The sequence below is a fragment of the Numida meleagris genome, chromosome 2 (assembly GCF_002078875.1).
Source record: "Numida meleagris isolate 19003 breed g44 Domestic line chromosome 2, NumMel1.0, whole genome shotgun sequence".
NCBI classification, from domain to species: Eukaryota; Metazoa; Chordata; class Aves; order Galliformes; family Numididae; genus Numida; species Numida meleagris.
Genome location: NC_034410.1, coordinates 16,247,949 through 16,272,913, shown reverse-complemented (window position 1 = coordinate 16,272,913; position 24,965 = coordinate 16,247,949). Strand labels below are relative to the sequence as shown.

Below are 24,965 nucleotides of genomic sequence, written 5' to 3'. Positions count from 1 at the left end.
GTCAGGTGCTGGAATGGGCTGCCCAGGGAGGTGGTTGAGTCACCGTCCCTGGAGGTGTTCAAGGAACATTTAGATATAGCATTGAGAGACATGGTTTAGTGGGGTTATTGGTGGTAGGTGGATGGTTGGACTGGATGATCTTGCAGGTCTTTTCCAACCTAGCTAATTCTATGATTCTATGATTCATCAGTCTAAAGAAATGCTAAAATTTAAAATTTCAATATTTTTATTCAAATAAATGTTATTCTCACTATAGAGCAGTAGAGATGACTTGTGTCATAGGTACATGTCCAAGTTAAGCCTTTTATTGTGCACAAAGAGTGATGATTTGCCTGTTTCCCAGGTCAGAAGCTGTTCTGAAGACTGCATACATGTTTTGTTTGTTTGTTTTAGCAAAGACCTGAACGTCACATAGAAATGTAATTACAAAAAAAAACTTTTAAGATTAACATAATATGTTCAGGAAATACATCACTAATAGTAAGCAATCAAAAAAACCTAGGCACTATTTACTACTTTGTTCAACTATAAATACAAGCACACAGCAGCATGCTTGGAAAAAGAAATAATTACATACATACTATACAGACTATTTAAAATTCCTTTACTTTCATATATTTTGGAACTGGACCAGATACAAGCATGATTGAATTGAATGAAATCTAAAACCTGAAGACTGCTAAACATTTACGTAGCTTTAAGCCAAATAAGTGCCCATGTTAATTTGTACTCAGTGGGTAGGGAAAGGACGCTGGTGTTAGTGAGCATGAGAAGAAAAACTGAGATAAAAATGGATGTCTGCCAAATACATGAACACAATGTCCAGAAAAATAACTGATTGTAAAGAACATCCTCTCTTCTTCAGCAACAGATGTTACTGAACTGATTTAAAAAAAAAAAAAATACATTGCTTTGTGGGTCATAGGGTGCAACCGCAACTGAAAAAATGTTTAGTGGCCTTTTAGTTCAAGAACATTGTGACACATGGAATCAACACTATTATTAAGCCATGAAACAGCCATGGGAATTTTTTTTTTTTTTTAACTCTGTGAACAGAATGGAGAAACTAAACTCAGCGTTAATGAGACACATGTACATAATTACCCATTCCCTGGACGTGCTTTGATCTATAAGGGTGCAAGATTCAAATATGACAGTAGAAGTATAAAACACCTGTTATTCACAGTATAATTGCACATGTCAATTCACGACTGAAATTCATATCGTGCTTTATCACCATGTTTAAGATATGATGGCAGGAAGAAATAAAATCAACTTGAATAAACATTTGAATAAACAAAAAAGTTCTTTTTTGTTAGGTACATAGATTTTAACAACCCAAATCTTCCAGTGAAACAACTTTGACAAAGTCTGAATGAAGTGCATCTACAGAACTCTGTATTTTCACACTAATTTCACTCTAATTGACCTGTTACATTCTTTTATGTTGTTGCTGTTGGCCGATCATAGCAACAAGGAGAAATGGACTGCACCTTTTAAGACGAGAAGATAAAAGGACACAGTTTAAGGGACCTCCTGCATTAAGTTTAAGCATGTCTGCCTACACCATGTGCCAGTGCTACTGAATCCATGGAAAACAGAAACTAAGAAAAACGTTCATACTCTCAGAAAAGGAAAAAAGATGAAACTCCTTTCAACACCTTTCACCAGAGGCTGTATGGGTGTGCTTTCCTCTCTAAAGCAGAACTTTATTCTATGAAAGAAAGCTTTTAACAGAAATCTTTAAAAATATAGGCTAAAGGAGTAAAGAAAAAAGGGCTAAAACATTAATCTAGCAACCACAATAATTCTTTGATCTTACTTCGTGTCATTAATGCCACGGATTTTATCCAAATAGAAATAGTTTATGAGTGACAGGATACATACGTAAGGTACATTTAGATTAACAATTAAATGCATATTTTGGGAAAGCTTTTATGAGATATGCAAAACGTGCTCAAGCAGGAAAATAAACAACTGTGCATTGTAACACAAGTTCTTACAGTATCTGTGTTAGCTTAAAGGAAACCGGAGTTGATAAAAACATACCTCTTGCAGTTCAGAACAAAGCTGTTGATACAGAGCTACTTACATTTGCTTCCCTCAGGAAATTATTGAGAATTGCTGAATACAGCACAAAACTAAATTTTTCAACTAAATACAGCATGTAAACTAACAGACTTCTTTCAACATGATGTACAAGGGAAAGAAGGAATCTCTAGAGTCTACAGCATTCACATGTTAGTTAACTTGTTGCTTGTGTTCTCCTGTACACTTTTTCCTTTCTGACGCTAGCTTTCAGCACTGTCACATCTGTATTCCTTAAAGAAGACAAATGGTTACAGAATGTCTCAACTCAGACATGCTATGACAATCAAACTGATACTAAATTATTGTTTAGCATTAAACTTCTGTGCTTAATGAGATTTAATTAAGAAAATATACATAGAACACTACTTTAATGTTTTCACTAGCTTGTGTACTATAGAAGTCAAAGGATACTGTACAGAAATGGAAGCCTGCGTGGTGTTGTTTTCTCTTGGTTAAAATTCAGCACATTTAACACAGCTGATAAGATCTATGCCCACATCGCATACCAAAAGCAAGACATCTTCCAAGCTCAGATCAACAGTGTCTTGCAACGGTCCGTTTTGTACCAGCACTCTAGCTCAGTGCATTCTGAGAGTTAGAACCTCTGTTTGGAAGAGGCAGTAAGGACTATCAGAAATCGTACAACATACAACTTCAGCTGAAACTTCTGAATTGTGGAATTAAATCAAAATAATGTTTTCAGTTTGGCAGCAGCATATCCAGCCAAGACCACATGGACGCTGAAGTTCCTAAAATTCTGTAATCTAAACTTAATGCACATAATGACATTTCTGAACAATTTTTTGCAACACGTTAAGAACACATAATGTGAAGTACATTAATTGTAATGGATGGAATGATGGACTGCACAAAGAAGATGCATTCACAATGAGTTGAGACAAATTATTAGTAAAAAGGAATCATACCGTAATTTTAGTACTTAAAAAATGTAATAACTTTCAATGCTGTCTACTTCACATTTTAGATAGGAACACTCACTTCTGTATATGTTCATCAGTATCTCTAGAGTAAATCCCTTATTACACTGAGTTCACAGAAACAGAAGTCAGTTGAACTTCTCTTCTGGGAGATGCCTGAAGGAGCGCACTCAAATTTCTGCTTCTCTGAGCTCACAAATCTTCTGATGAGGATGCAGCTGCTTCAGACTCTGTACTTTGCTTTTCCACGATCATTGATAACACATATGTGCTGAAAAAAATTCAAGACTGATTACAACAGCATAGTTAATTGCATTATTAATCATTAATGTATTGTTCAGAAATAATTTTGTCTGGCCAACCCAGTAATCTTGCTATTACCCCTTCCTCTCCAGAGAGCTGAAATTGAATTCTGATTTCACTTTCTACCTACAGCAAGTTCTGGCACTTGCAATTCCCAGCTTCCAGCTCCACCCCTGGGAGTACCACAGGAAGCAATGACAAGGCTGGTAAAGCTTGCATCGTTATCTAGCTGAGAAAAGGCACAAGCAACGTAGCAGTAAAACGCTCAAATTGTCTGAACTGTAGCTGTATTTCAGTTTTTACTGCTGTCACTGCATTTACTGGGAGTGGTTGAACCATAAAGTTCTGGGCTCACAGAAGATGGAAGAACGGCAGAAGTGAAAGCTTCTGCTTCTAGTGGGTAAGAGGCGGGAAGGAACCATGCACAGTCCTGAGCAGCAACTCCTCTGGATTATCTGAAGTTTTGCAAGGAGTTCTAGACTCACTGGAAGGACCCAGCCATGGCATAAGACCCCAGGAATAAGGCAAATTACAGTCTCTAAGACCCTGTAAAACAGTGTTTTTGGTTTTTTTTTTAGATAAACTTACGTTCAGATCTCTGAAGTACTCGTTGTAGTCTAAGGCATAACCTACCACAAATAAATCTGGAATTTCAAATCCATAATCTGTATTGAGATAAATAACAAACACCATCAATGCAAGATAGGTGGCTACTATAGTCCTTAAATTCATCTGCTGGTTTCCTGACCAGAAAACTATGGATAGGCGAAGCCAGTTCAGGTTATGTTACTTTTGACTCAGACACCAAGGTCAGCAAGTGGCCCATTATGCAGTTCCAGCTCACAGACTGTTTGTGACAGGTGTGTGAACAGTCAGCAGAGAGCAGGAGAGCTGTTCACAATTATCAGTGGCACAACAGACACATTGTGGAAGGAAACCAAAATCAGAGCAGAAAAATTCTGCTCTCCAGAACAGGCAGTTCCATTGGTATATGTATGCGATGACAACTGTCCAGAAGCACATTAATGGCAAAAAAAAAGAATAACTTTAATTCAGAAGTTGCTTACGTAGAGGGTTATGTATTTTCTTCTGAGAGTAGGCAAAACTATTATGCACGTTATCCTACCAAAATGTGTCAAATGCTTCTTAAATTAAAGCCCCAGTCTTACGAAGGCTCATGTCCATGCTTAACAAAGTAACTGCATGCAGCATGGCTGAATCATACAACTCACACACTTCAAACTAATCTTAGGCATGTATCTTTATGAGAGTGAAGTTTTGTGCAGTATCAGCGCTACAGAAAATGAATTTGACTCTTTCTGAGTTGCACATTATGTAACCAGAAAAAAACACAACCTCGTGGATACCATTTTTTTTTTGCATGTGATTTTTTTATGGCATAAAAAAATTACAGGTATTCATGCGAGGATTTTATTCACTTGTTACAAATTAGGGGAAATAAGACATCTTGGAATCACAGGTTCGAGTATGTGAGGAAATGACATAGTAGTGTTAGTGATTTAAAGGGTGACCTCTGATGTTTCATAAAATTCATCACAGTAAAAGTAAAAAAAGAAAGTGGAAAAAACCTGTTTCGTTTTACAAATTATTTCATAAAAACATTAAAGTATCCTTCACGCAGTAATTTTATTGTATCTTTTATACATGCAACCTTTGTTAATCCAGTAAAATAGATTAATTGACTGGATTAAATTAAAAGTAAAATATATTACTGTGTAAAAATGTTTGGGTCACAGTTCAGATTATTGGACTAAAAACAAAGGGCCATACCCAACATCAACTAGCTTTCCTTCAGGAAGTTTCCCTGTCTCCCGCATCCCAACCAAATACCCATCATGCTGCCTCCTGGTACTCAGCTGCCTACTCTCCTTCCCTGCTCACCTCCTCCCCAGCTCAGCTGTGACCAGAGCCTTCTTCAGCAGCAATACTGGTCCATCTCTTCTAGATGGATCTATTCTTTTTAGAATTTAGCCACATACCTGATATTACATCACTTTTTTCTAAGAAGTCTACAATGACAGTAGCTTGGTATAGCTTCATTTAAGGCTCTGGCTAAGCATAGTGCAAGTGTCAATATTGCAGAGAGAAGAGGTGCTGGTATGAGAAAGCTTAAAAAGTCCAATTTATCTTTTGCTTTTTACTGGGAAGGGGGGTGATTATTATATTATTGTTTACCCTTAATAATATTTCTTGAAAATAATTTTTTAAAATGTTATTATATGATAACTGTACAAAAGTTACAAATAACTAGGTCACAATGAAAAAGCTTTTGTATTCAGGTGGATTCTGGCAGCTCCTCTAAAGAGATGTAATGAGGAAGGAAAAGGAAGAAAAGGACTTTGTGGCAAGCTATGTGGAAGAGAGACAGGAGAGAAAGCAAACACTTTCCATGGGTAACATTTAACTCTTTCATAACTTCCTTAAGAAATTAGTACTCTGCAGAAAACATCAGATAAATAAGGAGGCTGGGCTTAAACCACAATTACATAAATCTTTCCATTGCATCCCATACTCTCACTGCCAAATGATATTTTACAGCACTTCTAGCAGTCCACCTAGTGATAGAATAACAGTAACTTCTTGTACTGGGATGTAAAGAATTTTACAACAACACTTACAATCTGGTCTGTACCCATCAGGCTGAGATGTTCTTTTCACCAGCAAGCTGTAAAGAACAAAATAAAAAGTCTAGATAATCACCAGAATAAAAAACTGTTTTCTCTGTCAAAAAACCCCACAACTTGTGAGCCATCTGAATCACTGTTTGCTGTCTTTCTTCTTCTCCTCTAACAATATTCTAATGGCAGGGAAGAGATGGGTGTGTTTCCCTTCAAAGTCTATCAATGCCAGTCTTGAAATGGCTGAAGGGGTCACTGTCACTGAAGAACAATACAACGGCGTTTCCTTTCCTGCCCTCCACCCTCCCCTTCGTGACTCAAGAGCTCCCCATGAGACACTGCAGCACAGAGTTAAAGCAGGATCTTGGGATGGGAATCCCACTGAGAAATATGTTGGGCTGGACTAATTAATTACTACGTTTTGTGATCGTTTTACTCACCTTGCCACTTTAATCATTTTTGGATTACATTTTTCTATATGATTAAGCAGAACCTTCATAGTCCTTCCAGTTCCAACAATATCCTTGGAAAACATGAAAAATACAATAAGTTAAAAACAAAGGAAAGCTGAAAAGAGGAAATCTGGGCAATGACTGAGCAGTTCCGCATTCTTATTTTGTGGAAATTATGCTATCATACACTCTTTGAAGCAATCACCTTATCCTCATGAAATAAAGAATGAAAAGACTGTCCATTTGCTCCTGAAAATAGGTGTGCTTCTAGTACTTGGGATCTTACAGGGGACTAGGGATGACTTTATCAGGCAGTGCAAGTATACAGGGATCAGAACTTTCAAATTATGATCAAGACTAACATATGTCAGGACCTCTCCATCTCAGGGCTAGATCCGCTCTATTTGTTTTTTTTCTTAGCCCAGTACAAATGAGTATTTTCCAGATCTGCTGTGCTCAACCTGATCTGAATGAGATCAGTACATACCTGGCTACACAACTGAACATACATGGGAGCAGCTGTTGATCCCAAACTCACTGGGTATGTATTTTTCATTAGCAAAACCTTACCTTTGCTTCCCAGCTATCTACAAACATAAATGGAATTTGCTGCAGACATTTTTCAAGTCTGTTACAGCAGTTAGCATTGACGAGGATGGAGCTTGTAGCAGTTACTCAGGTAACCAGCCATCTCTGTGGCTGATGACTTTTTTCCCCTTTGTTATGGAAACACATTCCAGCATCTATTCATTTTCTTCATTACACCATCCAGCTTACTTCTCACACAAGCAGACTGGGCCTGAAATGCCAGTCAGATCTTGACATGCTCTCTGAAGCATCCCAGTCAATTTTCTGACATTTTAACACAGAATCACCTACATTATTAATTAAGAAAGATTTTGCAGCACCAGTGAAGTGACACGTTCTTTTCCTCTAGAACCGAACGCTGTTGATCTGCATCAGCAACCTATCTACGATGGATCTCCCCAAGGGACACTCCAGGGTGCAGTACTAATGAGCAGGAGCCATGGGGACTTCAGAGAATGACTGACGTTCCCATGCAGCGTATGAACAACCCTGAAGTTGTAAAGCATATGTAGGGCTATGCTACCATTTCAAAGTCATGCAATAGGGAAATTTAGGGCACAAATGCAACTGATTCGTTGTCTTCCAAGGCACAGAACAACCCGCAGAACAGGAGCTCATGAAGCCCTAAAAACAACAAATCAAGTGACACAGAAACACAAACTACTGGGTAGCAAAAGGCAGCGTCCAAATTAGAGTAGCAGCAATATAGTTTGATTTCTTTGCAGTTGCAAAAAGACTGAGACTTTCTCGAAGTACAATATGACAGAAACAGCCAACTTACCTCAACAATTAAAACATTCTGGAAAAAAAAAAAAAAAAGAAAAACAGTTACACAATCTTCACAAACTAAACTAAATGAAAGAAATGTTTGAAAAAGTCCATGTGCATATGTACAACTGGGTAGGACACAGCTTCCTGTTTCATTTCTGTGCCCTGAATAAGAGCCAGCCATTTCTGGTCATAGTCAGGGACTATGGCTTTATAGAGCTTTGTCTAGATTATCCCCCTTGTACAAGAATAGATGTAGCTCTGGAAAACACAACCAGGTGGGACAAACGCCACTTCCTTGAAGTGTGTCCAGCAGTGTACTATAGTGTAATCAATAGTTTACTAAAATGTACCCAATGTTAATATTAGACTGCAGCAATGGTATTCTTACCCTGAAATTCTTCCTCTCCCCACACCCCCAGAAATCTCACAGTAAAGGATTACAAGGCAAGTTGTATGTTCCACTCTCAGGCTGCAATGCACCCTCTTCAACTACTGCTGCCCAAATCAGTAGCATTACTTAAAGAGAAGTGGTCCAGCCAAAAGCAGAGATGTCAAGCCTTATGACAGCGTGATCACACAGGCTCAGCTTTTTGCTGAAATAGCTCATAACTGTCTCAGGAATCACAATATATAAGGTGACTTCTGTTCTCCTATTAAAAGCAATAGTAAGAAATAAAAACCTACTTATTAGAGGACACTGTCATATGCATGTCCAAAGGGATAGTGCTCTTTGTTACAGTCTTGCATTAAGATCAGTTTCTGAGATGGAACTTAGAATAGCAAAAGCCACGTTTTTTCACAATATCCATCTATCCGTGTATTCATCTCACATGTATATGACCACTGCATGTCCTGCAAAACCCTGAGACAAATAGTTTCATATCCATGCAGTTATTCACTAGGCGAGCTTATATTCTCTTTCTAGCAAGCTAGCTGCCTTTGCAACATACATAACATGGAGACTGTCTAAGTTTCCTTTCAATCACATGGTCCCAAAGCTGAGAGCTCTGAGAAAGACTCTAACACCATGGAGATGGAGCGTGCGCAGGGTTTGCATTTATAAACAGAGCAGCTTTGACGGTTTCAGTAATGAGTATAATTTTTTTTAAATCTGCAAAATAGAACTGATCAATACAGATCATAACACACACGTATATGTCCAGGCTGCAGTCCCTCCTAATGATTACAGTACTTGGCAGGGAACTGTGGCATGCTTCATGCACACAACCACTGCAGAAACGTGTTTCCACACACTGTATAATCCCTAGTTGCTTCTGAAATGGCAAAACATTTGGTAAAGGTGTGGAGGGAACTCCCAGCACCAGTTCAGTCAGTGTCAGCGAAGGAGGTATCACTCAAGAAAGCCACTAATTCAGACTGAGCTCTGATGGAATGTATGTTAATCTCAGAGAGTGGCTCCTTTTTGGTGTTTCCATAACAGGTTTCACTGGTCGTTATCCTGCTTGGCACTCCTGACTTTCAATCTCCCAGCTGCTGACAAAAACAACTCTGGGTTTGAAAGACCTAAACCTGGGGAGGTAAAAATTCAGAGGCCTCTTAATAATGCAAGTCCAGAGATGTCCTACCTCTAAAAACTTCTTCCTTCAAAAAAGAATGGAAATATGGAAATCCTCTAGATAAAATGAAGAGACAAAACCCATGTTTGGGAGAAGCTTATGGTAGGCTTACAGGGACATGCATTCTTAATGGAAGACATTTGGATCTGAAAGACTTTGGCTCTCATCTGGTTTCCTGAATGAATTTAGGGAAAACAATTCCAAAGACTAGCTCAGGACACTTGGGTCTGAGGCATTAGCAGATCACTTGATTCACCTGAAGATTATCTGCGGGAGTATTGGTTTAACCATCCCCCAGGGAACTTGCACAGCCAGGGACACACCTTGCTGCCATATTTATAATATGATTAATCTATATAATTATGATATTCAGAGAGAGCAGAAGAGTGGACAGTTATGCAGAGGTATAGGAAAGAACACGGCCAGAAGTAAAGATGGAAATGAGCAAACAGTCTGGGATGACTGCAACTGGCATAAAATCGTAGAATCGTTTGAGTTGGAAGGGACCCTTAAAGGCCATCCGGTCCAACTCCCCTGCATGAACATGGACACCTACACTAGATCAGGCGCTCAGAGCCCCATCCAGCCTGACCTTGGGTGTCTGCAGGGACAGAGCATCCACCACCACTCTGGGCAACTTGTTCCAGTGCTTTACTACCCTTATTGTAAAGAACATTTTTCTTTTATCTGGTAGAAGAGGCTCACCTGATAATGTCAGCCTGACATTCTGAATAACCCTGCCAGTTTACTGCGTCTCTCGGTCTGTTGACAAGAACTTTACGCTCAAAGGAAAAACACAGATCTTCTCCTGACAAGACCAATCCCGCAGGTGCGGCAGGAGATGTGACACACCAAATCTGACATGGCAGAGGCTGCAGAGCCCTGCATTAGTAGTCTGTGCCAGGGTTCTGCAAAGGCTGATTCCTCCCCAGTCAAAGAGCAGGGCAGGGTAGGAGCCCCACCAATCAAGGCCCAGTCCTACAGTGCCCCAGCAAGATAAGCAGGACAGCCTTGAGGCAGATTCAACAAACAGTCTAGATCATCAAGTGAGTTCGTGGCAAGGAGGCAAGTCTGAGGCCAAGCTCAGATGTTAGTTCACCAGTCAGGATCAAGTCCAGTGAGAGTAACCAGTGCTAAACACAACTCACTGAATGTGAGATCAGTTCACAGTGATGAGACAGATCCAAGGTTAAGCTGGGAAGTCAGCCTGTGAGTCAGAGTCTCGAGTGACAGTGTTTGTTAGTAAGGCACAGGAAGGGCTGGAGCTGAACATCAGTACTCATACAGAACAGATCAGTCATGGACTGAAAACCCGGGGTTGAGCATAACTGTTCACAGGTGTGCATAGGGGCCCTTGTTGAGACTGGTCAGGTTCACTAAGGTCTATTAAGGACACTCAGGGCATTGACAGACTGAGAGAAAAGCGTAGTCCTGGATGTTTCATCTATAAACAAAGACGTCTTTTTTCCTACAGTAGCTAGCTTCAGTTATCCTATCATGACCAGCAACATAGATTCTCTTGCTTACTTGCAAGCAGAAATCATAAATGAAGGGACAGCAGCCTCTCTGGCCATGGAATTGAGATTAAACCAATGGGGACAAACAGACCTTACTAATTAACTACTGAGAAAAAATAATCATAGGTATTAATAGAAAGCAGAGCTGAGGAGATCTTGCAAGATCATCAAGATGATTTTCTTGGCCCAGAGAATCAAGTTAAGTTATCCCTCACAGATAATCTGATTTACCTGTTCTTCAACATGATGAGGATTTCAGATTCAGGATTATCAGGTAATATGTCTCAGTGCCTCAATATCTAAGAGCAAAAATATAGTTAGAAAGCTTCTGTTGCTATTTGGCCTGAACTTGTTTTGCTGTGGACGAAGAAAAAAAATATATATATTCTTTCTTCCACATTTGAAGATAGATAAATTTCCTGTTTCTTCTTCTTCAGATGAAACAGTTCCTATTTATTTTTCTCACAAGCTGCATTTTCTAGATTCCTGAACATTCTTTCGTTTTCCTCTAGAACCCATCCAGGTGGTCAGAATTCTTCTCCAGCTGTGGTGCCCCAAGCCAGAGAGAAGCCTTTCCCAGTCTCGAGAAGAATAAAAGAGCCAGTCTCCAGACCTTTTAAACTATCCTGCTTTCTATGAATTCCATACAGTGGTTACAACTTCTGTAAAGCTATGCTGCTGTCTCACGTTCAACTTGTGATCCACCTATCGTCTCCAGCACAGAACTGTTGCTTAGTCAGTCCTTCCCCACTTGCACTTATGCAGAAGATTCTGTATAAGCACGAAAGGTAGTATTCATCTTGACTGTTGCTACACATCATTCCTTGAGTCAAATTCTTAAAACAATTTCTTAAGATCATAATCCTATTGTAGCATTTTTCCAGGTACTATCATTAGCATTAAATGCTAATTTCATCTTTTAAATAATGAATTATATATTGTAGTTATTGGAGAAAATGTTTTAATGCACCCAGTCTAACAACGAAGCATAATTAACAGTTTCTTGACAACATCTTTCCAACCAGTTATACATCCACCTAATAGAAATTTAATATAGTCTACATTTCCCTATCACAAATGACTCATAAGAAGGAAGGAAAATGAATGTGGAATCAGACATGCCTGAAGGGTTTGTCTGGCCACTCCAGTAATAGCCACCTGCACAAGATTCAACAGAGGGGTAAGACCTCGTACTGATTAATTATCTTGAGAAGGAATGATACTGGTGGACTCTGAAATTCTCTAACCAGTGTTCTGTTATTCTTACCACTTCCTCCCCAGATTCAATGAGTCCAAGAGTTGCAAATTACATACATCGGGAGATTTGTTTCTTTCAAAGTCCCTTTAATCAGGTAGCTGTCTAGCTAAGGAAACACAGACATTCTGGTTTGTATTATGCACATTCTCATTATTGCCAAAACATGAAATAGTATTTTCTATGCTTTGGAGACACCCTTTACGCAATAACTTTGTAGTGGATAAGCCACTATAAAATATTTAGATATGGAAACACATATTAGTAAGCAGGCATCCTGATGGTTGAGAATGATAACACTAATCCCTGTTTTGATTAGGCAGGCTTACTGTGACTAAAGTCATCATATTTAACTTTTGCTTGTGACTGAGAGCATTCATAGTAGTTTGCCATCCCCCAGCACCAGAAATCATTTCCATGAAAACAACATGATGTGCTGGGAAACAGACTGTACTGCTGCCTGTCCTCTACCTTTCTCCTGCTGAAGTGGGCTACTGCTTGGAGGGCTCCATGAAAGGGATGGCATTGCAGAGTAGCAGGAAACAAAATGGGAAGAAGTGTTTTGACACAAGAGTATCTGAGAGCAGGCAGTGGTGATGTACAACCACAGCTGTTAGATGGTTGAAATGGATTTGATTGATCTTGAGCAGATGGATAGGAGAAGATAAAAGAAGAATGCAGTGAATAAAACAATTAAGTACACTATCAGTAATGTCACCAGCATCTTAAATGCAAAACTGGCTACATCCAGCATTCCTTGGGAAAGGTCACAGATATGAGCAAGTCTTTATTCAGCTTCACCACGAAATCCACCCATGAGCTGGGGGGTAAGAGACTGGTAGAATTCATCAGCTTGTGATGTTACTGCAGCAACTGACAGCTGGACACATGATGTGACAATACAGGATGCCGAAGAAAAGGTCTTTATCCAAGTATATGTATATGTTTGAGGCTCCTATACCACAGAGATCAAGACCGTTTTGTCCTTTCAGATACAGCTGTGGTGGCTGCAGAGGAGGAAACCACATGAAAAGTAATCTGGCCTTCTGGCATGCATTTGATATTTTCTATCTATTTTTGGAACTTGAAGAACAGGAAATAGGAATATTTACTGACAAAGTGACTAGACTGAAGATGGTTTAATTTCTGAGCCATTCTCACCAATCCAAGCTATGGAAGTACGTCCATAAATCTAGTCATGCTTCCAACATATCTTACAGTGAGTCAATTTCTAAAATATATCCTGGAAATATTTCTCATAGTCCAAATAAAGAAGGGACAGTGGCTCAACTCAAAGAGATTGAAACACCTTTCCACTGAGTCCTTACACAAGTATCAGTAGCTTTCATTGCTGACAGATCAGAGGAATGGCTGGGGAGGACAAGTATGGGTTGAGGACGGGTATGAGTGACTGCGATTTGTCCTGTGATCACAGCTTTTTCTATCAGGTAGTAGGTTGGTGTAATATGTGCTCTAATTGTGTTTTATAAATGCAAGAGGGAGAGGGTTTCTGCAAAGCTTAAAATTCTCAACTTCTGAGTGACCAGGGTGCACACAATTTCTGACTCTGCATATGGATATTTGCACTGAGCAGAAATAATATTTGCAATGTGAACTGGATCTACACAAATATAAAATTTCCTCTTGTATCCTTCTTTAGATGGTTGTAGAAATTGGTTGTCACAAGAGTTTTCGACAATATTACTGTTATATGTGATGAAGAAGCATTCATTTCTACTTCCTGTATTCAACAGCAATTTCTCTCTCATACCAAAAAGACATAATTTTACTTCTATTATAAACCACCATGCATTTGTGAATTTAAAAATTAAAGTGGAAATCTGATAAAATTGAGAAACAGTTTTCTGTAGTCTACTGCCTTTCAATGCCACAGGAGCTAATACGCAGCTAGAAAGTAGGCTGGCATTATAACACACGTAAGGAAAATCCTGACTTGTGATAAGCTGAAAAATACTCCAGCCCTGAGTCAATACATTTCTATTGTTTACCTTCCCACAGGTCAATAACAAATGGAACAAAGTCAGCTAACAAGACCAAGCAGAGTAATGAGATCATGGATAACTCCTGCCTGACAGTAATAAGTTCAATGGAAACTACTTTTTTTCTTCCTGGAAAAGAATAACCTTTTTTTTTTTCCTAGATTTTGACTTTATGTTCCACTTAAAAGCTTAATTTCAAAGGAAAAAAAAATCTTATGCTTTGAAATAATTAGTGAATAAGTGTTTGAGGGAAAATTTGTCTTTGTATCAAATACAATTTTTTCATAAGTGAAAATGCAGTTGTAAGTTTAGAAAGAGAGAGTATTTCCTGAAAAGCAGAAACTCTACTGAAATAATCAAGTAAACAACAGTAGTTAAAGCAATACTACAGCTAACAGGACAAACGTAGTCCCTGCAAGTATAGCAAGACAATCAGATAGGTACACAAACAAATTATATTCTCCTTAAATGTCTCAGTACAAAATCATTAGAATACCATGCATACACATTTTAAAAACCAAAAGCTGTTAAAAAACAGAAAGAACTGAAAACTGAGAAAAGTAAAATTACTTCAGACCTGGGAAAAACACCTTACAGTGAAGTAGGGTTTGTAGCAGGAAGTAATAGCTTTTATTTAATTAACAGCCCAGTTCCCAGTGGGAGAACATTTTTCACAAAGGAACTTTGACCTCTCAGCCCACAACCTCAAAGAGACCACAAAATACCTTCAACAGCTGAGCCTGGGAACAAAAATTCACAACTGCTGCATGCAGTAGAAATCACGGAGTCGATGAAATATGGAGTTTATGGCACATTATAATCTTCCACTGCAGCTGACCTCCAACTCATTTATCAATGTTCCACAGCTGATAATTTGCTCTTATTTTAGCTCAGAGGAATTCTTAACATTTTTATCTGCCTCTTTGGTCATAGGGCAGGTGATCGTGCAGGGCAATCACTCTTTTCTCCCAAATTGTCTAACTTATTACCACATTAATTAATTTTTTAATTAATTTTATTAATTAATTAATAATTACTGCTAATCTGTGCTTACCTTGAAGTTTGCTGATTCTTCTTAGACCAACAGAAGGATCTGTGTACTTGAATTTTTTTTTCTTCCAACTATATCCACTGGTCTAATATGAATTTCCAGTTGTTAATTCTACCTTAAATCCTCGCCACTACTTCACAACAGGCTCCCAGTGGATTACTTTATCTAAAAGAAGCTTAAGTAATGACTGGACGATGGGCAAACACGCAACAAATAGCAATATAAATTTGATAATGGTAGGCAACTCAATCTAGTAAGCAAAAGGATAAAAAAGGTAACAGTTAGCAAAAATGTGGTCAGCAAAAAGCTGACCAAATTCAGATAGGCAAATGAGGTTCACGTGTAGGCAGAGATGACAGCTAACTGTCGGTAAAACACCCCTGAAGTTTGGGGGCTTCTCCATCAAGTTGTTAATGGCAGACTTCAAAAGAGTTGGTAGCTCAAAAGAGAAACTAAATAAAAGAGAAAGAGAAAGCCACATGGAAGAAATCGGTGGGTCAGACCGTTCAATCTAAATTATCCAGTAGCTCAAATAAGAATATAATAGTACTCCTGCATCTTTAAAAGAAAACAAAAATAAAGAAAGAAAAAGAAAGAAAAAAAAGAAAAACGAAAATAAATATAGCAACATTTGTGGAACTTTAAGGCAGTGATTCAAAAGGGCTGCAATACGTTTTGTAAAGCCCACAGAAGGTAACCAGGTAGCAAGCTTAAAAGAAGGAAGAAGAACTTTTTCACACATATCTTAAACATGAAACTCTTTGCTGCAGGATCTTGTAGGACTATTAGAGGCATACCTGGAATTACTGAGGGATTAGACAGATGGGGATAGCAATTCTAGCACTGGATCTACTCAGAATGATAGCCTGGATGTAACTCTGATTTAGAAAGTCTCTGTACCAATTGTGTTTCACTTATCCTTTCCTAGTAAGATTCCAGTTAAGTGCTGCTGAAGATGTAACACAAGTGTAGACAGACCTTTCATCTTATATACCATGGCAGTAATGGAGGTCTTCTGAATGTAGAAAACACACGGAAATTGGGACTGATGGAAATACTTTCACTGGAAATCCCCATTGGTGCCCCAAGTTCTTTCCCCTCCCCTTCCCGCATAGAACTATACTTAAACTACTTCAGGATACATGTAACATACTGTTAGTTATACCAGCTTATAAAGTATGTATAAATAAAAAGATGCTGGAAAAGGTGATTTATTTTTTACATCTCCTTTCACAGATAAGGGTATATTCATAAAAAACAACAAAAGATTTTTTTAAAAATAATAACAATAATGAAAAGATACAACCCCTTTTTGCCTATCTGTATTTTTTTTTTTTTTAAAAGGGTGGCTTTGGGGGGGGCTACAAAATAGCACATTTTCATTCCCTTTAGTTCAACCTCCATTCAGAAGTCTGCATTTTCATTTGGATTATTTCTAAAGGCACTTTCTTTTCATGTGTACTCTATACCATGAAAAGATACATAAATTGATAATGTGTTTGTTTAATCTGAATTGTTAAGTAATTATCAGCTTACTCATCCTACCTTGCAGGACTATCAGAGGCACAGCGCTAGCTTTCTTAGTACTTTGGGGAAACTCAGGTTGTACCAGTTTAACAAGACATTTTATGACAACTTGGGTTTGAAGAAGCAGTGACATAGAGCTGAAGAATCATCAGCAAGAAAAGGCTAAACAATAATTGGTAAAGTCTCTGTGAAGAGGTCTAAGGGAACCTATAAGGACTGCTGACTGACATCATTTGACAGTATGCACAGGAATGAAATTCACATATTCCAACACCTCATTGAGATGGTAGAAAGTAATGAGAGACTTCAGAGAATGTAGACATTTAAGCAGGAGCTTTCTATAGGATTCCAGAAAAGGTCACGAATTTCTGATTTTATTCTTTTCTGCTGAGGTGATCCACAGCCTATGGCATTCTTACAATGACAGATATTGTATCTCAAAAATGATTTTTTGGGGGAAATTCAATTTATTCAGCCTCAGCTGCTGCTGAGTGCAACTTGGTTAGCATGATAGGAGTCTATGAATACTGACTCCAGCTGCTTAAAGCCTGTACAACTGGCTGAGTCGCTCAGATTTAAAGGAGTGGGAGACACAGTGGAGGGAATGCTGACAGGCAGTGATTGACTTTGGGTTCTCAGAGAGCACCTTGTAGAAGGTTGCACAAGCACATGCAGTCAGCTTTACAGCATGCTTGTTGGGCATAAGACTTAGAGCAATCACTCTAATGGTAATGCAAGAATAAATCACACTTTCTTTACTCTTACCTGAAGGAAAATGTATAATTTTTCAGTAATACGAAATTGGAAGGGTATCTTTTTGGCACAGGTGAAATCAACAGAATTATGAACTCATATGATGTAAAGGCAAGTGGGACAACAGAGCCCATGTGAAAAATGGGATAGAAAGTATGGGAAGTTTTTGCTATACTTCCTTTCTTTCAGAACAACATCAAAAAAGTAAGTAATGATGAATAGTAGAGCAGATTACTTGAGAAGGAAGTGCAAAGAAGGGTGATTGACTTTGAACATAATACAGAGTGCCTTTTGCTGTGGAAAAAGCAGTTAAGGATGGCAATCATCAGAAGAATAGACAGTGTAAGATCTAAGAAAAAACACAGAATGGAACACAAAAGTGACTTAAGATGGCAGCTAAGCAGAGGTACAAAAGACGTGAGATATTCCAAAATTCACAAAATCATCCTCCGAAAAGATGAAAAAGGCAAGACTGAATGTATGATACGAATACAGTACAACATACAGATGTAAAGATACACAGAGGTAAGGATAACTGAGGGACAAGACAACTGCAGAAGTGTACAATGGATTTTGCATACCTTCACTGTCACATGAATTGTCTCTTGTGTCATTAAAATATTGTCATATAAACAATCTCTCATGCCATTATTTTTTGCTGTGAAGTTATGCGCATTATTCCAGAGGGAAAGCATACAGGGAGAGAGAGTGTAACTGCTGTCAAGGCAGTTAATACTGAAGGAGAAAAAAATAATAGTAAATATAGAAACAACAGAACTCTAGGAAACAAACTTGGAATGCTAAAGGAGAGAAAAATATATATTTTAAATCTAGAGAATAAAACTTTATGTTACACAGCTGCCACATGGATCCTTTATTCGACATTGAAACGCTAACATAATTAAGAGAACGCTAAAGAAACAACTCAGAATTTGTTACAATCTATGACAAACAGAGAAAATTATGTGTAAAATAAGAGAAGAAATGAGAGACATAAGTCATAAGAGAGAAACTGCTATGCTCCAGGACCATATTCTCATATGAAAAATGGGGCAGGAAAATGGTGGGCAATGGATATATTTATTTAGGAGAGATGTATATAAAGGAAGTTTAGAGATCTGCTAAGACATATCCTGCCAAAAGGAAGTGTCCACTGCCGAATGGTGGACACCTTCCCCTGAGTGAAACCTCCTCTTAACAAGAGCTGATCAGTTGTTTTAGAAGAGCATCGCAACAGTGATGAAATGCTTAAACTAATGCAATGAAGCACCCAGAGAATAAAAGATATTAGCCTTCATTATTTGTTTTAATCTATTACTTTCTACTTTTCTCCAAAAATGCCCAAACCACTGGCTGTCAACATGATGTATTTAGCATGAATAAGGGAAACAGTCTTCCAAAAATAACATAAAGATTGATCCATGTTACAGACAGCTGGAACATCAGGAATTCATGGATTCCATGACTGTATCATACTAACTAGGTAGCTAGTCTGTTTTAATTAGAAGTTCTTGGTAACCTAACAAACAATTCTCTGTTACATACAAATAGTCACTATTATATAATTATATTGATATAATTTTGAAAATAAATATATTATCCCAACTAAATGAATATGTACTTCTAAAATGGTAAGTTTGTAATTTTGTCTAATGTACTTCATTTACATGGAGACAAGTTGAAATGGTACAGGAACCTTTTTAAAGGTTAGAGGACATATTACATTTGGAATGAGATGCAGAATAACTTCTGCCAGGGGAGACTTCGGACTATGTAACCAGCTCCAAAACTCTTGGGATTAATTCTCTCTGATCTCCATAACTGCCACAGTTCTGGATATCAGATTAAAATTATAATTCCATTTTCCTTCAACAAAGACACAAACCCAAAGCAATTTACAGTATATTAAGAAAAAAAACCCCACACGTACATATAGGAGGTAAATGGTAATGATAATTTACAACACTAGTACAGCTGGATCTACTAAAATTTCTGTTTTAAAGTTTATTTTGTTTAAATGCCACAAATACTTTTAAATGTTATGAATCATTACTACATTATAAAGTATGTTTACAGTATTAATACTAAACATTATTATATTATTCATTCTTTTACTCAATCTACTTAAATTTTCATTACCATCTCACTTTGAAACAGCACCTCTAGTTTTCTGTGCAGTTACTAATTACCTCCTGTTTTCAAAATTTATTCATCTTTACAAACATTCATGGTAATTTTTACCCAAATGAACAGTTTAACTACAGAGCAATTGAAAGCTAAGCAGCTACCTAACTATGAAATCAGCTACTGAGAAATTTTATGTTCATCTCTTTCAACATTAAAGGAGATTGAAAATATATTTTTTCTGCATAGAAATGAATAGTTACAAAGCATTGGAGCTGTATCAGGACTCATTTTTCAAGTACCCTCATTGATAATTCATACCACTGAAATCTTAATTTTTGCCTCTGTGACCTTCTTCACATAAGAATTTCAAATTGTGGATTACTTCTTTTCAGGTAGTTTGGGCCTCTGTGCTAACTCTCCTCCTTCTCTGTCTTAATACTTCTCTTTTTCATGATTTGGATCGTTATACTTTTTTTTTTCTCGGCTTTTAATAGTTTCAAAACAAGAGCATGTTCTATAGAGGTACAGAGGAGGGATTCTTCCTTCCAAAGAGCTTTTATCCTTAACTGCTGCTTTTAAATTTTCTTTAAATAAAGTTTAGCTTTCTTTAAGCTTTCTCAGAAAAAGAGCATTGTTACAGAATAGCATGTTCATAATTATACTCAATAATCTTTTTTTTCCAGCGATAAGTAACACAAAAAAATGATTTAGCTTTTCACTAAGATTATTGGATAGCCATGGTTCAAGGTATTATTACTTAATGAAGAACGACTTAAGATCTGAATATCAGAATCTTTTGTCTGTAGTTTTCAGAACTGTTGAAGTTATTTTTGGTCTCGAGTCTTACAAAAAGTTAATGGAACTTAGAGGCACTTTAGAAAACACTTTCTATGATTATTAATCGAATATGATTTAACCTGGCATATTAATTTTTCAGTATAATTACAATCTTCCTATAATAAGTATTCCAAGAAGTCAGAAGCATTTAGCTGACTTAGAAGCAGGAAAGTTGAATTCCACCCTTAAGTCTTCCACTAATTCATCCAGTGACTTTAAAGCCAGCAGTTTTAAAAGCCAGGAGCTAAACTAAGGTACTAAAACACACTTCAGGGAAAGATTTACACTGACTGTTGGAGGCTCTGAATCAGTCCACAAATGACTGATTAGTAAAACGTGCTAAATACTTCCACTAATTTCTAAAGTCAACAACAGATGGAGGATTTGGCATCAGTGGACATAAGGCTACTCCTTCGTATATCCAACTTTAGATGCACAAGTCTGAGCATTTGAGCTCAAGCCTTGCTCAGATCTGCAATCGGTAAAATAAGTCTTAAGGAAACCCCATTTTCACATCTTTTAGTGAAAATGCAATTTAGTTGTTCACCCACCAAAAGAGACAACCACACATACAAACAACCTCAGTTCACGCCCTTTCAGCAAGTCTGACCACATCCTTTTCCATCCCATCCCACCCTCCTTTCCTGCCTCTCTGCACCCAGCTTCCAACATGGGGCTTCATCCCTGATCAGCCACCACTGTGGTTCCCAAATCAGAACATCCTTACTTACCCAGGATCCCAGTCTCTTTACCCAACACAATCCTAAATATTACTGCTTTTTGGCCTTCTCACCACGTTTCTTCTAGCTTCCCAGTAGCCACATCTTATGTCCCTGCTCCAAACCTGGGAGCAGGCGGGCAGCGCCAACAAGAAAAGGTCACCAGGATTTTCAATATAAGGAAACACTGTGCTTCATTTTTGGCAAGAGCAGAACTATTTGGGCTAAATTTTTCCTTCTCTCTCACACATATATGCGCACACATAAATACACAAAAGTCCCAATACAGAAAGTAATATTTTGCCCTAGAGAATTCAGATTACACTAGACAGACTGTATCTGGAACAGGTATAAATAGCTGAAACCAGGATCTGTCTCACCAGGGTCTCATCAAGAAAATTTGGCATTGGAAGATGAGAAAGAGAAGCTGGCCTAGAAGATAAGAAAGGGCTTGGACTACCTGGAAAGGAGAAATTATAGGTGCACTGACAGTTCTTCTGTGAAGTAGAGAAACATATGCAAAGCCATCATAGAAGAACAGGTTACTCCAGCGACTGGATATTAGAGAGCAGCAAATGAATTACTATTTCACAAGAACATGATGAACGCTTTCATGATACTTTGCAAAAAACACCCACCCATCAGAATTTAGAAGTGTAAACTGAGGACATGCTTATCACTAAGACATTCTGAGAATACTAGTATTTTTTATTGAAGCTGCATCAAAACCTATTTAATATTAATGAAATATTCAAAATTTAGTTTTTCTATTTTTTTGTGTGTGCTACAGTACAACGAAGCAAATGAGATATCTAGTGTTAGCTACATTTGAGTGCTTTGAAGAAAACGATGTTATTTAGTGCCAACTAATACAAAAGTAACTGCACGTACAGTACAAATAACAAAACCAGTATTATGTTGCCTTAATGCATAAGTAAAGAATCCATTTCTGACCATTTTCCACATAGACCATTTGCCTAATGAAATCAGCCTTCCTTCCTCTTCAAAGCACTGCTTTGTGCTATCATGGTTGGATGAAAATAGCCTTTTCACTGGCTCAAACCACTCCATTTCATTACCACAGTGTTCAATCACAGTGCAAGGCAAATTCAGTCATACAGACTGCCTGATGTTGAAATAAAAAAAAATCCCATTTGATTAGCTGAGTGAAAGGTACCACTGCTGCACTTTGTACAGCAGGCAAAATTATCTTAAACTCCCCATATGCTGAATTCGACAGGGATCTCAAACTGCACTTTGCTTGCATGCATCCTCCAAGGGTAGAAAATACAAGGCTCAGAACACAAACAGGCCCTGGGGAGACATTCCAGCACCAATTTTGCCCAAAGTATCAGTGATGGTATATGTGCAACTATTCGGCAAATCCCTACGTTACTGGGATGGAGGGGCCACGTCTGACCTTTGGAGGCATCTGCAATCTGAAAGCAATGGCATTACAGCAATTCAGCGGAGATGAATATATTTCTTTGATTGCAGTATTAGTGTCTGTCTTGAAACTGACAGTTCATGTGCAAAATCACACAGCTTTTCTCAACCACTTACAGTGGATGTATTTACTTTCTGAATTTTAAAATTAACAAACCTTTCCAGTCAGCTTTGAAAGATCATCTCCTCCCATTATCTGCATATCTTGCATAGACTGATCATTCTGAAAGAAAAAAGACAAAGCTTTGAAAGTGGATGTAACAGTATAAAATAGAAGCATAAAAATATTAACATTTTTTGAATCTTTCACCGTCTTGGATACCGGTATTCTCAAATTATTATTAGCACTGATGTATGACAGAAAGACATTAATTCCTGTGGCTTCTACCATCTCCTGACTGTATTAACACTAAGATCAAGCTTCAGGATTTACTGAACTAGAAAGTATTGTATCTTTCTTTTTTTTTTAAATAAGTGATGTTCCTTTGCTTGCTCTTTCTTAGCATGAAAAGTGTAGAGCAACACATTTGTCCCTTCCAAAACAAGAAAACAGGTGCGTCCCAACATTGGACAAAACATCTGTAAGTACATTCTTTTTTCGGAACAGTTTTTATAAACACAGCCCAAATGTGCCTTTGTCTGTCACTCACACAGATAACCCAGCTATTAGAGAAGAAATCCATTCAGGGTTTTTCATGGAAAATGTTTTGCAGTTATCATTTTCTATGAAGAAAAGTTACAGTGTAGATGTGTATGACCATACAGTTTCAAGAGTTTTATTTTTGCTTTTCCTACTAACATAAAGTCCCTGAGGTCAGGGACCAAAATACTGTCAATCAGTCAGATTGAACTTATCCCAGCAGAATAGTACCCTTTGATTTTCCTACTAGAAAAGGTATTTACAGAAAAAAAAAACCCACCAACCCTCAGTAACACTTTTTCTTTAGATAAATTTGTTTTACAGACATTTCCAGTTGAAGTCAGTTCTGATGGAACATTCTCAGATTAGCTCTAGTCAAATTCATTAACACCAGCACACAACTTAAAGGAGGTAGCAAATTAGAAAATACATAGTCACAGCTAGTCTGTATGAATTTTGCAAAGAAAGCGAGAGCAAAATTAAGTATAATTAATGTGGGTTTTTTTGAGAAATTGGTGCATGTGCTAATCTTATCTCCCTACCCACAAGGAGATAGGGCTAGTCCAGTTTTATTAATAGCTGCAGTACCACAACATGACCCTGCAGTTCACTAATAACTAATAAGCTTTACCATTACGAACAACTGCTGAAAATGCAGCTTCTGAATATACTTGCTTTTTTGTTTCATAAATAAACCCAATGCTCCGAAGTCAACTATTTTTCAAAAATAAACAGTGAGACAGCAGAAGCTCTGAGGTAGGTGAGGATTTCCTGGTGGAGTGCAGGGTTTGTAGCAGGGTGGCACGGTTCCAGCTTCACACCTCTGCACTTCTCATGCGCAGGTGGGAGCTGCACCTGCCAGTGCTCCCAGCCCAGGCAGAACCCCAGGGCTTTTAAAGGCACCTCAGCAGCCACACGGTCACTAGCAATCCTACAACCCCAGCAGCCATGCACGGCCTCAGCAGCCTTCCTAGGTAACTGTAAGCAATGCTTGCAGCATGGCCCAGAGGAGAATTTCTCCAGGTTTGCATACTGCAGACCCACCAAAAGACTTTGCTTTTGCTCCAATTCCACTCATTAAAAAATCCTGCACCACAGCTTTGCATATCCATAGCAGTCGTTGCCTTAGAAGACAGTATGTAGCCCTGTCTTCCCTTTTTCTGCAGTGGATCTAGGAGCTCTAGATGTTTTTCATGCTGTTCTGATTCGTTTCCTGGGAAACAGAGCTAGAGCTGGAATGCGAGTTACATCCATATGTCTTCTAATATAAATTTCAACATTTCTCATATTTTTGCAAAGAATAACAGAAAAATAACAAAGCAAGCAACTGATTCCTCAGAAGATTATTTTAAAACTAAATAATAAGTAGAGGCAGGGAACATTTAAGCCTTAAAAGCATAGGCCTTTTGTTGTAGAGCAGGCCAGGTCATTCTTCAAAAGTCAGGGACATATTCAGGTCAAGAGTAGTATTAGACTGTAAAAAGCAGATTCTAATATCTATCACAGCATGTGTAACCAAGGCAGTGACAAAATATTTTTTCATTTCCAAATGAGAAAGGCTGGAATTTCGGTAACAACCAACACACAGCAGTTGAAAGGGAAAGTTTGGCTTTAGTTGCTAGTTGAAAAAGAAAGAAAATGAAAAAAAAAAAGAAAAAAAGACCAGTGAGGTATAGCAATTAATGAATTTGTTTATTTTTAATTAAAAAAAAAAATCTCTTTCAGCAGTCTTCA

At 37.9% G+C, this 24,965-nt stretch overlaps 1 protein-coding gene across 3 annotated transcripts in view; it reads right to left on the bottom strand.

The window, feature by feature from the left end:
* Positions 966-24,965, bottom strand: part of PRTFDC1 (phosphoribosyl transferase domain containing 1) — a 48,757-nt gene continuing 24,757 nt past the window's right edge. For 2 of the 3 annotated variants that reach the window (XM_021388038.1, XM_021388037.1), the window contains exons 4-9: positions 22,749-22,814; positions 7,793-7,810; positions 6,412-6,494; positions 5,972-6,018; positions 3,921-3,997; positions 966-3,300 (exon numbers count right to left, since the gene is read on the bottom strand). In XM_021388038.1, coding sequence (XP_021243713.1) covers positions 3,253-3,300; positions 3,921-3,997; positions 5,972-6,018; positions 6,412-6,494; positions 7,793-7,810; positions 22,749-22,814 — 339 coding nt within the window. In that variant the 3' untranslated portion in view covers positions 966-3,252. The remainder of the gene's footprint in view (positions 3,301-3,920; positions 3,998-5,971; positions 6,019-6,411; positions 6,495-7,792; positions 7,811-22,748; positions 22,815-24,965) is intronic. The other variant, XM_021388039.1, reaches the window with a different exon arrangement.